General features: G+C 49.0%; 1 protein-coding gene across 5 annotated transcripts in view; it reads right to left on the reverse strand.

Annotated features, from left to right (window-relative positions):
- The window catches only part of TBC1D8 (TBC1 domain family member 8), a 143160-nt gene extending 130069 nt beyond the window's left edge, over window positions 1-13091 (reverse strand). For 4 of the 5 annotated variants that reach the window (XM_070475018.1, XM_070475029.1, XM_070475015.1 and 1 more), the window contains exon 1: window positions 12787-13088. In XM_070475018.1, coding sequence (XP_070331119.1) covers window positions 12787-12913 — 127 coding nt within the window. In that variant the 5' untranslated portion in view covers window positions 12914-13088. Of the gene's footprint in view, window positions 1-12786 lie in introns of all 5 variants that reach the window. The other variant, XM_070475034.1, reaches the window with a different exon arrangement.
- Between the last annotated feature and the right edge of the window lie 437 nt (window positions 13092-13528).

Here is a 13528-nt window from a genome sequence, read left to right on the forward strand (position 1 = left end):
CTGTGTTGCATGCAGATTCTTAACCATCTAAACCACCCAGGGAAGCACATCTGAGGTATAGTAGATGTAATAAAAATAGAAATAAAACGCACAATATACGTAATGGGCTTGAATCATTCCAAAACCATCACCCCCTGGTCTGAGGAAAAACTGTCTTCCAACAAAACTGGTCCCTCATAACCAAACAGTTGCTCCACAGGCCTTACTGGACAGCTCACAGCCTGTCAAACCTAATTTGTCCAAAGCAGGCTCTCGGGAGCCACAGGACTCTTGCACACGCTGTTTCCTTCATTCAGAAGGCTCTTTCTCTCACCCTGTAGTAGGTTAATACCATCCTATACACCTGCAGGTCTCAGCTAAGTTTACAGGTCATCAGAGAAACGCTCCCTGACACCCCAACCTAAATGAGCTTCCCTGTTGTTTTTCCCTCTCACTCCCCCTGCACTGACCACCCTTGGTAATTCTGTATTTCATGGTTTAATACTTCCCCCTTCCCACTAGTATCTTCACCCCTCGACTATATGTGTCATGAGAACGCATGGCCTGGCAGTGTTGCAGTATTCTCTTGGCTTTTCCTTCATCTTGGTATACAAATAATTAAATGGATCTTGCCAACATGATTGTAAAAGATGAGAGTTCAAAGTATAAACACTTCTTCCAAGCAATAACTATTTTTGTTGTTATAATTATTATCACTGCTTTGCAGGCAGAGAATCTGAGACCCCAGAAGGGATGGGATCCAGTTACAGCACCCTAGATCTGAGGCTAGGGAAGGGGCAAAAATGATACACGTATTCAGTTCTGTTCAGTCACTCAGTTGTGTCCAACTCTTTGTGACCCCATGAACTGCAGCACACCAGGCCTCCCTGTCCATCGCCAACTCCCGGAGTTTACTCAAACCCATGTCCATCAAGCAGGTGACGCCATCCAACCATCTCATCCTCTGTCGTCCCCTTCTCCTCCTGCTCTCAATCTTTCCAAGTATCAGGGTCTTTTCAAGTGAGTCAGCTCTCCGCATCAGGTAGCCAAAGTATTGGAGTTTCATCTTCAACAACAGTCCCTCCAATGAACACCCAGGACTTATTTCCTTTAGGATGGACTGGTTGAATTTCCTTGCAGTCCAAAGGACTCTCAAGAGCCTTCTCCAACACCACAGTTCAAAAGCATCAATTCATTGGTGCTCATTTTTCTTTAGAGTTCAACTCTCACATCCATACATGACTACTGGAAAAACCATAGCCTTGACTAGACGGACCTATGGCAAAGTAATGTCTCTGCTTTTTAATATGCTGTCTAGGTTGGTCATAAGTTTCCTTTCTAGAAGCAAGCGTCTTTTAATTTCATGGCTGCAGTCACCATCTGCAGTGATTTTGGAGCCCAAGAAAAATAAAATCTCTCACTGTTTCCCCATTTATTTGCCATGAAGTGATGGGACCGGATGCCATGATCTTAAGTTTTCTGAATGTTGAGCTTTAAGCCAACTTTTTCACTCTCCTCTTTCACTTTCATCAAAAGGCTCTTCAGTTCTTCTTCACTTTCTGCCATAAGGGTAGTGTCATCTGCATATCTGAGGTTATTGATATTTCTCCCAGCAATCTTGATTCCAGCTTGTGCTTCATCCAGCCCAGAGTTTCTCATGATGTACTCTGCATACAAGTTAAATAAGCAGGGTGACAATGTACAGCCTTGACATACTCCTTTTCCTATCTGGAACCAGTCTGTTGTTCCATGTCCAGTTCTAACTGTTGCTTCCTGACCTGCATACAGGTTTCTCAAGAAGCAGATCAGATGGTCTGGAATTCCCATCTCTTTCAGAATTTTCCACAGTTTATTGTGATCCACACAAAGGCTTTGGCATCGTCAATAATGCAGAAATAGATGGTTTTTTTGGAACTCTCTTGCTTTTTTGATACATGTATTATAAGTGTAAAATTCTAAACTGACTTCTTCTCTAGAGGAAAACAAATCCAGAATAGATATATTTTAATTTCAAATGAAAGATCTTTCTGCCAATGCAGGAGACACAGGTTCAATTCCTGGTCCGAGAAGATCTCATATGCTACAGAGCAACCAAGCCCGTACACCAGAGCTACTAAGCCCCTGCTCTAGAGCCCGGAAGCCGCAAACACTGAAGCCCTGAGCCCCTAGAGCCCGTGCTCTGCAAGAAGCCCAGGCACCGCAATGAAGAGTAGCCCTTGCTCACTGCAACTAGAGGAAGCCTGCAAGTAGCAGCAAAGACCCAGCACAGCCAAAAATAAATTTTAAAAATTTATTTTAAAAAAAATTTTTAAATAGAAAGGGAAAATTAGAAAGAAAAAAAAAAGTACCTGGTTCGATTAGATGCCTTTCTGAAAACAAGTTTTAAGCCTCTGTGAAACTGACATACCCCACATATCCAAGACACTTTGAAGGCTAAATATAGTTTACTGAGATGACAAATGTCTGAAGCACTGGTGGTCCAGGAATCACCGCCTATGAGGCACTCATGCTACACTGTTTCAATGCCTCTTCTGATCCTCCTAGCCAGAAAAAATGCCAAGCTCTCCCAAAGCTTCCATTCTGTCTTTTACCCAGGTTACACATGGATGGAAAGAAACATCTAATTACAGGAGGCTCATGAGAAATGCAGCAGCCCCCTCAACCCCTCCCCGCTGCCACTTCCCAGCTCCCAGAGAGCAGCTACTCCCAACTCTTTACTGGCTCTTTTCCCATGTACTTTCACTTCTCCAAGGAACAGGTGGGTACCACTACTATCCTTTTCCCTGTGGGCATCAGCTGGCAACTTTCAGAAACAAAGTGTGTATTAATAGCTCCCGTTCACTCAGCACCCCCACCTGCCATTCTACTCAGTTAGGCAACAGCCTGGGTTAGATCACCCTTGGATATTTACATTATTGTAAAGACAACTGAAACATTTGCATTATTGAAATGTTACCAAGAGCTGAGTTTTGCAGCAAGAGGATCAAACCTTTCCTACCCTACCCAGTTGTATAGTTTCCCTGGAACTGACAACAGTCCCGGGACTCTTGGCTGACTCCATTATCCGTGTGTCAAGAATTCAGCCACAAGCCCATCCCTGGTGAGCACATCCTCCTTCAACAGCGATGCTCTGTGGGGCTTCTGGGGAGCACATCCTCCTTCAAGAGCGATGCTCTGTGGGGCTTCTGGTGAGCACATCCTCCTTCAACAGCAATGCTCTGTGGGGCTTCCCGGGCAGCTCAGCGGTAAAGAATCCACCTGCCAATGCAGGAGACACAGGCTCATACCCTGGGTCGGGAAGATTCCCTGGAGAAGGGAATGGCACCCCACTCCAGTACTCTTGCCTGATAAATCCCATGGACGGAGGAGCCTCGTGGGCTACAGTCCATGGGGTCACGGAGAGTCAGACATGACTGAGCAACTGCGCGCACACACACATGCCCTGCTCTATCAGTTTCCCTTCTCGGAGTGGTCCTGGAGCCTCTGCCCTGCTCCAAACTGGACCAACGACTGGACTCTCATCTCAGGCATTTCTCTTCACTGTCATCCTGGACAGTCCTTTCCAAGGATTTCTTCTTAAACAAGTGACAAAATGCATAAACCATTACAGGGAAAGAACGGTACTGGCTGCGTGAAGATTAAGAATGTTAAAAGCTAGTGGGAAGATGCTGTGTGGCAGAGGGAGCCCAGCTGGGTGCTCTGTGACGACCCAGAGGGGCGGGGCTGGGAGGGAGAGGAGACATGTGCACATAGAGCTGATTCACCTCGGTGTACAGCTGAAACTAACACAATATTGCAAAGCAATTATGCCCCAATGAGAAAATAAAATAATAAAGAATAAAAAAAATTTTTTTAAAGAACATTGGTTCTTCAAAAGACCCATAATGAAAAAAAGCCTAGGCATAGAGAGATTTTTCAATACATATAATTGGAAACGAATACAAAACACATACAGACACGTGCATGCATACACACAGCTCCTGAGACACAAACCTTTCTCAAAAGGCAAGACAAGTAATTAATAAACACATAAAAAGATTCTTATTCCTATGAAGGAAATACCACCTCCATGGTTCTCAGACACTATTTTTTAATACCTACTAGATTGGCAAAAAATAACACCTCTGCCAATGTTCACAGCAGCGCTATTTGTAATAGCAAAACAACAACTAGAAACCCAAATATCAACCAACAGGAGAATGAATGAGTCAATCAATCAATAATGGTATATTTGTCCAATGAGTTACTACTCACCAGGGAAAATGAATGAATACAGCTACTGGACCAGACATCAGCATGGTTCAGTGTTAGAGAAACATAACTATACATGCAAAACTGTAACAATAACGTGGCGGGGGGGGGGGGGGGTGCAGAAAAACAAGCTTCAGTATGATTCCCCTTGTAAAGCATTTTAAAAAATATATACAGGGACTTCCCTGGTGGTCTAGTGGTTAAGATTCTGCACTTCCACTCCAAGGTCAGAGGTTTGATCCCTGTTCAGGGAACTAAAATCCCCCATACCAAGGCAAAGCCATAAATAAATATTTTTTTAAAAAAACATACAAAATTAAACAATGCATAGATGATTTTTTAAAAAGTGACTAATTACCATGCTTCAGCTAAGTGGAAAAAATGTAATGTAGCAACAATGTCTAGATGAGGGGTACATAAAAAAGTGTCAAAACTATAAAAGCATGGGCGGTACTAACACATAATTCAGTATATTAGTGTCCACAAGGGAGAGAGGGAAATATAATCAGAAAAACACACAAGGGATCTCTCAAGCACAGGAAACACTCTATTTTCTAGCAATAGCTGGTGGCTATTGTGTTACTTACACTTCACATCTGCATTATATACTCCTATGCACACAGAAGATTTCTATTGTAAAACTTAAGGCAAACTATCATCCCATTATATTTGAATATCCATTCTCTACTAGTAACTATTCACTTACTGAGAATATAACCCATCACAAAATATGGTACCTTCTCCTTCAGAGATCTTATTTTTGTTATTTAGTTGCTAAGTCATGTGTGACTCTTAAGCAACCCCTTGGACTGTAGCCCACCAGGCTCCTCTGTCCATGGGCTTTCCCAAGCAAGAATACTGGAGTGGGTTGTTTCCTTCTCCAGGGAATCTTCCTGACCCAGGGACTGAACCCATGTCTTTTGCCTTGGCAGGAGGGCTCTTTACCACTGAGCCACGAGGGAAGCCCAGCGAGATCTTCCTGGGGACTGCTGATTTTGCTGCTGATTTCTCTTTCCCTTTTTTTTTTTAAGTTGGGGGTAAAAAAGAAGGAAGCAGAGAAATAATAAATCTAGTGGTTACAACACACCTACCAAATATTCAAGAATATTAATGACCCCGACTGTGTGAGCTGGCTGGTGACGTGCGGGGAAAATCCTTCTGGGTCTTCATTTCTGTAGCGGTCACCACCAGGGAGTTCTCACGGCTGGGCTGGCACAGCTGACCAGCTACCACCAATCCTTACAGGCAGGCATGAGAAAGAGCAGTAACAACCCTCTGTATTACCTCTTCCTGTTTTCTGCATAATTTCCATGTTCAAGATGACAAAAAACATTTCTCAACCTCAAAGGCTCACAGCTACTGATCCAACTCGGGCATCCGTGGATTCACTAAATATGCATCAAGCGTGCTCCACTGACAGCGAGGACTCCAGGGCTGCTGGCGAACCAGGGACCTCCCTTCAGGAGCTCGAGGTCTGCTTTGCTCGAAACAGATAAAGCCACAGACAGCCAGGTCGTAACAAACGGCAGTCAGTGTTATAAAGCAAAAGTGAAGGGGGACTTCCCTGATGGTCCAGTAGTTAAGAATCTGACTGCCAATGCATGGGGTCATGGGTTCAATCCCTGGCCCAAGAAGACTCCACACACCTCGGGCAATTAAGGCCATCGCTGCAACTACTGAAGCGCCCAGAGCCGTAATCTGCAACAAGAGAAACCACCGCGACAAGCAGCTCGCACAGCACACCTAGAGAGGAGCCCCCAAGACTGCTGCGATCAGAGAAAGCCCACTCACGGTAACAAAGACCCAGCAAAGCCACAGATAAAAAACACATACTTTAAAAAAGAAAACCAAAGGTAGGCGGCAGGGCAGGACAAGATGGGAGTGGGGGCCCCACCTCTAGGCAATGGGGCTCAAGCTGAGACTGCAAGGGGAGCTGGGAGCACCCAGGCAGAGGACACAGCCTGTGAAAACCCTAGGAGAGGAAAGTGACCTACATGCTGCTGCGTCTTTTGCTCAAGAGCAGAAGGCGGAGGAGATAGGGCCTTAGAGGCAGTGCAGGGATAGTTTATCACACCCCAGGAGCTGTGAGAATGTGCTAGGGCTGCTCTTTAATTGTGTTGCTGCTGTTTTTCAGTTGTTCAGTTGTGTCTGAATCTTTTCGACCCCATGGACTGTAGCCCACCAGGCTCCTCTGTCCGTGGGATTTCCCAGGCAAGAATACTGGAGTGGGTTGCCATTTCCTTCTCCCGGGGTCTTCCCAACCCAGGGGTCGAACCCAGGTCTCCTACATTGGCAGGCGGATTCTTCACCACTGAGCCACCTGGGAAGCTTGCTCTTTGATAGATTAAAGTTTTACAAAATGAAAGGGGGAACATCTGTGCTGGAAATATGATCAGATTTACTACTTTCATTTTAAATTAAATCCCTCCCTTATCCAGTGCTGCCAGAATGTGGAGTTAAGATCATGAAATTCCTAACCCTTCACAGGGAGCAAATGAATTCTTCAAACGCTCCAAGCCTCTCAGTCATTTTCAGCTCTTCCTAAAGAACCCCAATTAGGCTGAAATAGCGTCCACCACTTCACCAGCCACACATTTGTACCTCATATTATTTCCTAGAGTGACACAACCCGGGCCTTGTTTGATTATCCAATTCCAAATGCATGGCCCTTGTTATGGTCCCATTAAACGCATCTGCTGGGGACCCCAGAGCTTTTGTTAACGGCTTATCAGTGCTTAGAGATACGCCCGTTATTTTACTTATAGGAACCTTCCGATTTACGCTCCTGGAGTCAAAGTACTTCCTTTGTTTGTGATTTCTTCCTTGTCCTGCTTTGGAAAAACAAAACCAAAGCATGTAAGACTCTAGGGCCAGTATCTGGGGAGCGCGCACCAAGAAACAGGGGCCCTGTGGAGCCAAAAGGCTCTTCTGTCGGTGGCAGAGAAGTAATCCACCACCAGCCTCGGCAGCCTGAGCAGGACTCCCGCTGATGTCAGAAAGACCACACGGGTGCCAGGCTTCACCATTCCAGCCATGCAACGCGTCACGCGAGCAAGCCTCAGGACCCTCCACGAGTCCCTAGATGACACTCTCCAGTCGGGGGCACGGTCCTGAAGGCAGGAGACAATTCACCCTGGCCACAGCCAGTCACACACACTCAGCTCCCTTTATTAACTAGGATTTAAGGGGGTCCAAGACCTCCCCATACCCAAATCCTGCTGGCACAAATTGCTATTTAAATAATTTCATCTTCTGGACTTCCCTCATGGCGCAGTGGATAAGAATCCGCCTGATGATGCAAGGGACTCCAGTTCAATCCCTGGTCCAGGAAGATTCCATGTGCCACAGGGCAACGAAGCCCCAATGCTGCAGCTACTGAGCCTGTGCTTTAGAGCCCAAGAGCCACAACGACTGAAGACCGCGGGCCCTGGAGCCCGCGCTCCCCGACAAGACAGCCACATCTCTGTAACTAGAGAAAGCCCGCACACAGCAACAAAGATCCAGCGCAGCCAAAAACAAAACTTAAAGAATAAATGTGAAGATTTTTTTTAAAATAAATAAAAAATAAAAAAGAGTTCCTCTTCTAATTACACTTAGTAAATCCTGCAGTAATGCATAAGTGAGTGCTTCTTACATCCTTCACCACAATGCAACTAACTTTTTTGGCAACATTTTTGCTCTAAAAAGCCCTCTTATTACTCAACTTTTTAAATGTCACTTTGCTTTTTTTCTTTAAAAGTACTAGGCGATGAGCACAACTAAGCTCTTGCTGTGTAATGTTTATTTTCATTCTACCCTTTATTATAATCAGAAGCCTTTCACATTGCTGATGGGGATGTAAGATGGGATAGTCAAGGTGGAAAACAGTTTCTAACCTTCTAAAGTCCGGTTCTGTCCCTGCCTTAAGGAAGAGTTATAACAAAGGCTCAAAGAAACCAAATAAACTAGCCCAGATTTGTACCCAGCAGACTTATCTTGACTCCAAACCCCCTGTTTTCCACTCCCAGCCCATACTTCCTCCCATGTCCCTAACCGTTAGGAAACTGGTTAGCCCATAACTGCTCCAAGTACAGTGACAGGAACAAGGGCCGGAGGGAAACACCCTGAAAAGCAGAAAACATCAGCATGGGATTCAAATGATAACTTTTAAAGTGCCGGCCTCTTTGGGGAAAGAACTGCAAGATTATACAGGAATGGACATAATAGAACACTGAAAAATAAATGTGCCCTTCAGAGGGGCACATACGGATGGTGACACTTGGTCTTTAAAGGTCCCTTTATGAGGCTCATTGTAAGTCCGTCAGAGAACCTGGCAGGGCGGGGGAGTGATGCTGGGGTCCTTCTGCCCACCACTCCCAAAGGCTAAGTGCCCCCACTCTCTTCTCCCAGGGCTGACTGCACTTTTACAAGAACTATTCCCACTGGCTGGAGATTGTATCCAAGAAAACACTGTAGAACTTCCTCCTTTCCAGGGCAGCAAGAGTCTCTGTCAGGGGAGATTTGGAAACATCTTAAAATACTGTGTTCAGTCACCAAGTTCGAACTGGAGGTGAAGGTCACTGCCTTCCGCCACCACACCAACCCCTCCTCCCCAGCCTGGGATCTGCTCAAAGCTGGTGCCTGAGGCTGGCAATAGAAGCCACCTAAGAGGCTGATGCCCCGCTCCTCGGCCCTCGAAGGAAGGAGCCACAAGAATAGGCTTCAATTCCCACCCACTCCCCCTAGCTTCCCGGGGGTCAGCTTGCAGGTTCACAGAAAGCAAAGGACACAGAGGGTATGCTATCTGTCCGTGTGGTCAGCTCAGGCTCAGCCTGAAAGCTGGGCCTTCACAGCCACCTAACTTGGAGAAGAACGTGGACTCATCCCTTCATCCATCCTACAAACGTTAACTGACCCTATGCTATGTGCTGGGCACCACCAGGGGTGAAATGCCTGCCCTCACAGGACAGACAGTTTCGTAGGGGAAACCATGAACACAACATGTAAGTGGGACAGATATCAGAAAGTCAAGGACTTCCCTGGTGGTCCAGTGGTTAAGACTCTGAGCTTTCAAAGCAGGGAGCACAAGTTCGATCCCTGGTTGGGGAATCAAGATCTCACATGCCACATGGTGTGACCAAAAAATAATAAAAACTATTTTAAGAAAGAAAAAGTGTCGGGCCTGGTGCACTGGGAAGACCCAGAGGGATCAGGTGGAGAGGGAGGTGGGAGGGGGGACAGGGATGGGGAATACATGTAAATCCATGGCTAATTCATTTCAATGTATGACAAAAACCACTGCAATGATGTAAAGTAATTAGCCTCCAACTAATAAAAATAAATGGAAAAAAAATTTTTTTTTAAATTGAAATAAAGACACTTCAAACAAATTAAAAAAAAAAGAAAGAAAAAGTGAGAAAGGGCTACGGAGAAAATAAAACGAGATGTGCATAGGGAATGTATTTGTGTAAGTCAGAGGATGAATTACAATCCTCAATGAAACAAAACCTCCTCTTTCTGACGGTGGGCAAGCTTTCAACATGTCAGATTACTTTAAAACGCCAACGGGAACCTCACGTTTAAGACTCTGCTACCTAATCTCACCGATGCAATGGACATGAACTTGGGGAAACTTTGAGAGATGGTGAGGGACAGAGAGGCCTGGCAAGCTGCAGTCCATGGGATTGAAAAAAGTTATACATAACTGGGCAATTGAACAACAACCACCTAATCTCAAATTCTGCATCACGCTTCCTTTTACGGCTCCTCCACCTTTTCTTTCCAAGCCTTTTAACCACCTGCTACTTGCTTCTCTCCAAAGAAGAGCCTAAAAACCAGTCAGAAGGTGCACCCATTATTTTCTTCGATCAGCTCAGCCTAAGCTTTAACTCTTTGAAATTAACTGCTAAAAAAAGTTGCTATATGAGAAGTCTGCGGTTCTGAAATCCATACCAACATGGAGCTGCTCCAGTGTCACATCAGTTTTGATTTCACAACATTCATAAGGCCCCAGTTAGACCAGATCACCGGTGGATGGGGCAACGGAGTTGCCTAATCGGCACAACCATTGGCTCCCGGCTGAATGCCCGAAGAGGGGGTGTCCACTGCTGAGGGGATGCCACCCTTTCACAATCAGAAGGAGGTTCTGTGTGCTCAGTTGTATCCGACTCTTTGCAACCCTGTGGGCTGTAGCCCGCCAGGTTCCTCTGTCCACGGGATCCTCCAGTCAAGAATGCTGGAGTGGGTTGCCATTTCCTCCTCCAGGGGATTTTCCCGACCCAAGGATCGAACCCCACGTCTCCTGCATTGGCAGGCGGATTATTTACCACTGAGCCAGCTGGGAAGCCCCTGAAAAAGGCTCTGTGTCTCCAAAAAATAAAGCAAAATGTCAGGGGTCTTTTTCTGGGGATTTTTCTTCCCTTTTTTTCAGCTGATTTACTTCCTTTAAGAATAAGAAAACTGGGGACTTCCCTGGTGCTCGAGCTGCTGAGACTCTGCGCTCCCAATGCAGGAGACCCAGATTCAATCCCTGCTCGGGGAACTAGTTCCCACATGCCACAACTAAAGATCCTGCAGGCCACCACTAAGACCAGGCACAGCCAAATAAATAAAAATATTTTAAAAGTAAGAAAATTGTGCATATTCACAGCAAGCCAAAACCACAGTCAAGCCCAAGTAAGACCAAAGGCACAGGCACTCTGATGTTGGAATGCAGTGGAAGAAGGAGCATCATTTTGAGTTCATCTAAGACAGACGGGGAATCCCACAGACAGACGAGCCGGGCAGGGGTCCATGGAGTCACACAGAGTCGGACACGACTGAGCAACTGGGCAGCAAGACCGACTGGACCACAAAGGAGGCTCTCCAGAAGGGAAGCGGTCCTGAACCTGTCTTAGGCACAGGACCATAAGCTTTGCCCTCTGGGTCTGGACCGTCTCCCCTGCCTGATGGTGAATAACCTGAAGTCTTTCCCAGCACAGCCACGTGTGGGAGGAGCATCCCACAGACAGCCTGCACCGAGCCAAGTTAACAAACGCCTGCTGAACCAATATTCCTCACGCTTCCTGTTTCAGGCTCTGTCCTCACCCTCTACTAAAGGGGCCCTTTGGAGGCCAGGTTCTGTGCTGAACACACCAAAGATTAAAGCTCCGCTGCGCTCAAAGGTCGAGGAGGGGACAGACCCCTCCTCCAGACTTTGCTCCTCTGTCAGCATCCCACCCCGCCAGGATGCCACTCACCTCCATTCCCCAGGAGCCCAGGCACTAAGAGCCAGTGTGCTGCTCACGGGCCCACCAATGACCCCTTTGACCTCTGATCTCCCATGCTAATTCCTTTACTCAGAGCCTCAAACAGTTCCCAGAGCAGGCCCACCTGCCGTCCACCTGTTCCCACTGACCACCACCCCACTGCCCCTTCCAACCAGAAATCCCACCAACTCCTATTGACACCCTGAGGCTCAGTGAAGTCTGCCGTTACCAAGGAATCTGGCTGCCAGCTTCCAGGCCTCCTCAGTCTAAAGCATGGGCAGGGTAAAGCAAGCCCTGGCACTTGGCTCTGCCCTTTCAGGATGTACTAATCGCATTTCCCCCATCGGGCCTGGAGGGCCTCCTCAGAATAAGCAGACAGTGGAGTCACCAACATGGAGCCCAGGGACCCAGGCTGGGCCCCTTGACTGCTCCCCCCGGCCTTGGTCTCCTCCTGGGTATAAGGAGGGACAAGATGGGAAGCTCTAAAGTTCCTTTTACTTCGATTCCAAAATGTGAAATTCCATATGGGTTCCCTAGACACACTGAGATAGGTTCCTATTATTCCTCCACTGACCTTTCAAACAGGTGTCCTCGCTGATGCAAACTGTCCAAATGCTTTATTTTCAAAGAGTTTTGGACATTGAGTTTGGGGGGTGGGGGTAATAAATTTTACAAGCCTGAGTTTGTTGTTGTTGTTGTTTTCCCTCCTTTCATTCCTAGAAAGAAAGTGAAACGGTGGCGATGGGGAGCTGACCCGCTCGGTTTTGCCGCTAGGATCACGAGCTCGGGATTCGCTCCACCTGGGTTTCTCCTCCCGGCTTGTAGACGGTGCGCGGCCCGCCCCGCCCGACCCGTTCATCCCCCCGACAGTCTCAGATTGCCAGGGCCTCCCGAGCCTCGTCTCGCCGCGGGTTGGTCAAGTGTCCCTACCGCGGCGCCACTTGGAGCCTCGGGCGCAACCAGATGGCCGGGCGGCCCCGCTGTCACCTGGCCCCACTCCGCCCGGCGCGGCCCCCGCTCCAGCACAGGTCTCTCCTCGGCTTCCCGAATCAAGCCTGGCCTCCAGGAGACCCGCGAGCCCGGCGGCAACGGCACCTGCCCCGCCCGGGGAAATGTACGAGCCCGAGAGTCCCTCCGGCCGCCACCTCGACGGGAGCGTACAGGAGAAACGCAGGAGAAAGGAAAACACGCCCGAGGCAGGGCCGACCCAACCCGGCGTCTCCCCAGAAACCGCCACCTGCGCCGCACGCAGCCCGGGACTGGGGCCGCGGGGCCCGGCGGGGAGCGAGGTCCGGGCCCGGCCAGCCGCCCGCCGCGGCGCGCCCCTTACCCGTGAGTCGGCCGCCCCCTTCGCCGTGCCCGCGGCGCCGCTGCAGGATGAAGTAGCAGCTGCTCTTCTGAGTCACCCAGAGCTTCAGAGCGTTCTTCAGCAGCACCTCCTCGGGCTTGAGCCACATCGCAGCGGTCCGGCCGCGCCCGCGGGCTCCGGCTCACATCGCCCCGGCCGCCGGGCCGAGCCCGCTCGGGAGAAGACGGCGGAGAGCGCAGCCTGCGGGGGCCCTGCGCTCCGAAGTCCAGGGAGCGCGGCGGGCGCAGCTCGCCCCGGCGGCCCGCGCTGTCCTCGTGCCGGCCCCACCCCGGGCCCGTCCCCCGGCCCGCCCCAGACACGCCCACCGCCTGCGCCCCGCCCACCCCGCCGGCTCCCGTGGGGACGTCCTGATTTCCGAGTCCTGGCGGCTCCAGGCAGTTCCGGAGTGGAGGGAGGAAGTCCGATCCCGGCTGCTCCCCGCCTCTTCTCCAGCGCTCGCGGGGGCGCCGGGGCCCCTCTCCTCTCCTCCGCCCCTGCGGAGAGGCAGTCCGGAGAGCAGCAGCAGCAGCACGGAGAGGAGGAGGAGGAGATGGGGGACAAGGCATCTTGTCACAGCTGCAGGTTGCCGACCTAGGGCCTTTATATTTTGGGGGACAGCATACACGCCATGAAACGCAAGTATGGCATTTAAAATAATAAGCGGGGCTTTCTTGGTGTCTCAGTGGTAAAGAATTCACTTGCCGTTGCAGGAGACAGGGGTTTA

Source organism: Odocoileus virginianus, chromosome 2 (genome assembly GCF_023699985.2).
Source record: "Odocoileus virginianus isolate 20LAN1187 ecotype Illinois chromosome 2, Ovbor_1.2, whole genome shotgun sequence".
NCBI classification, from domain to species: Eukaryota; Metazoa; Chordata; class Mammalia; order Artiodactyla; family Cervidae; genus Odocoileus; species Odocoileus virginianus.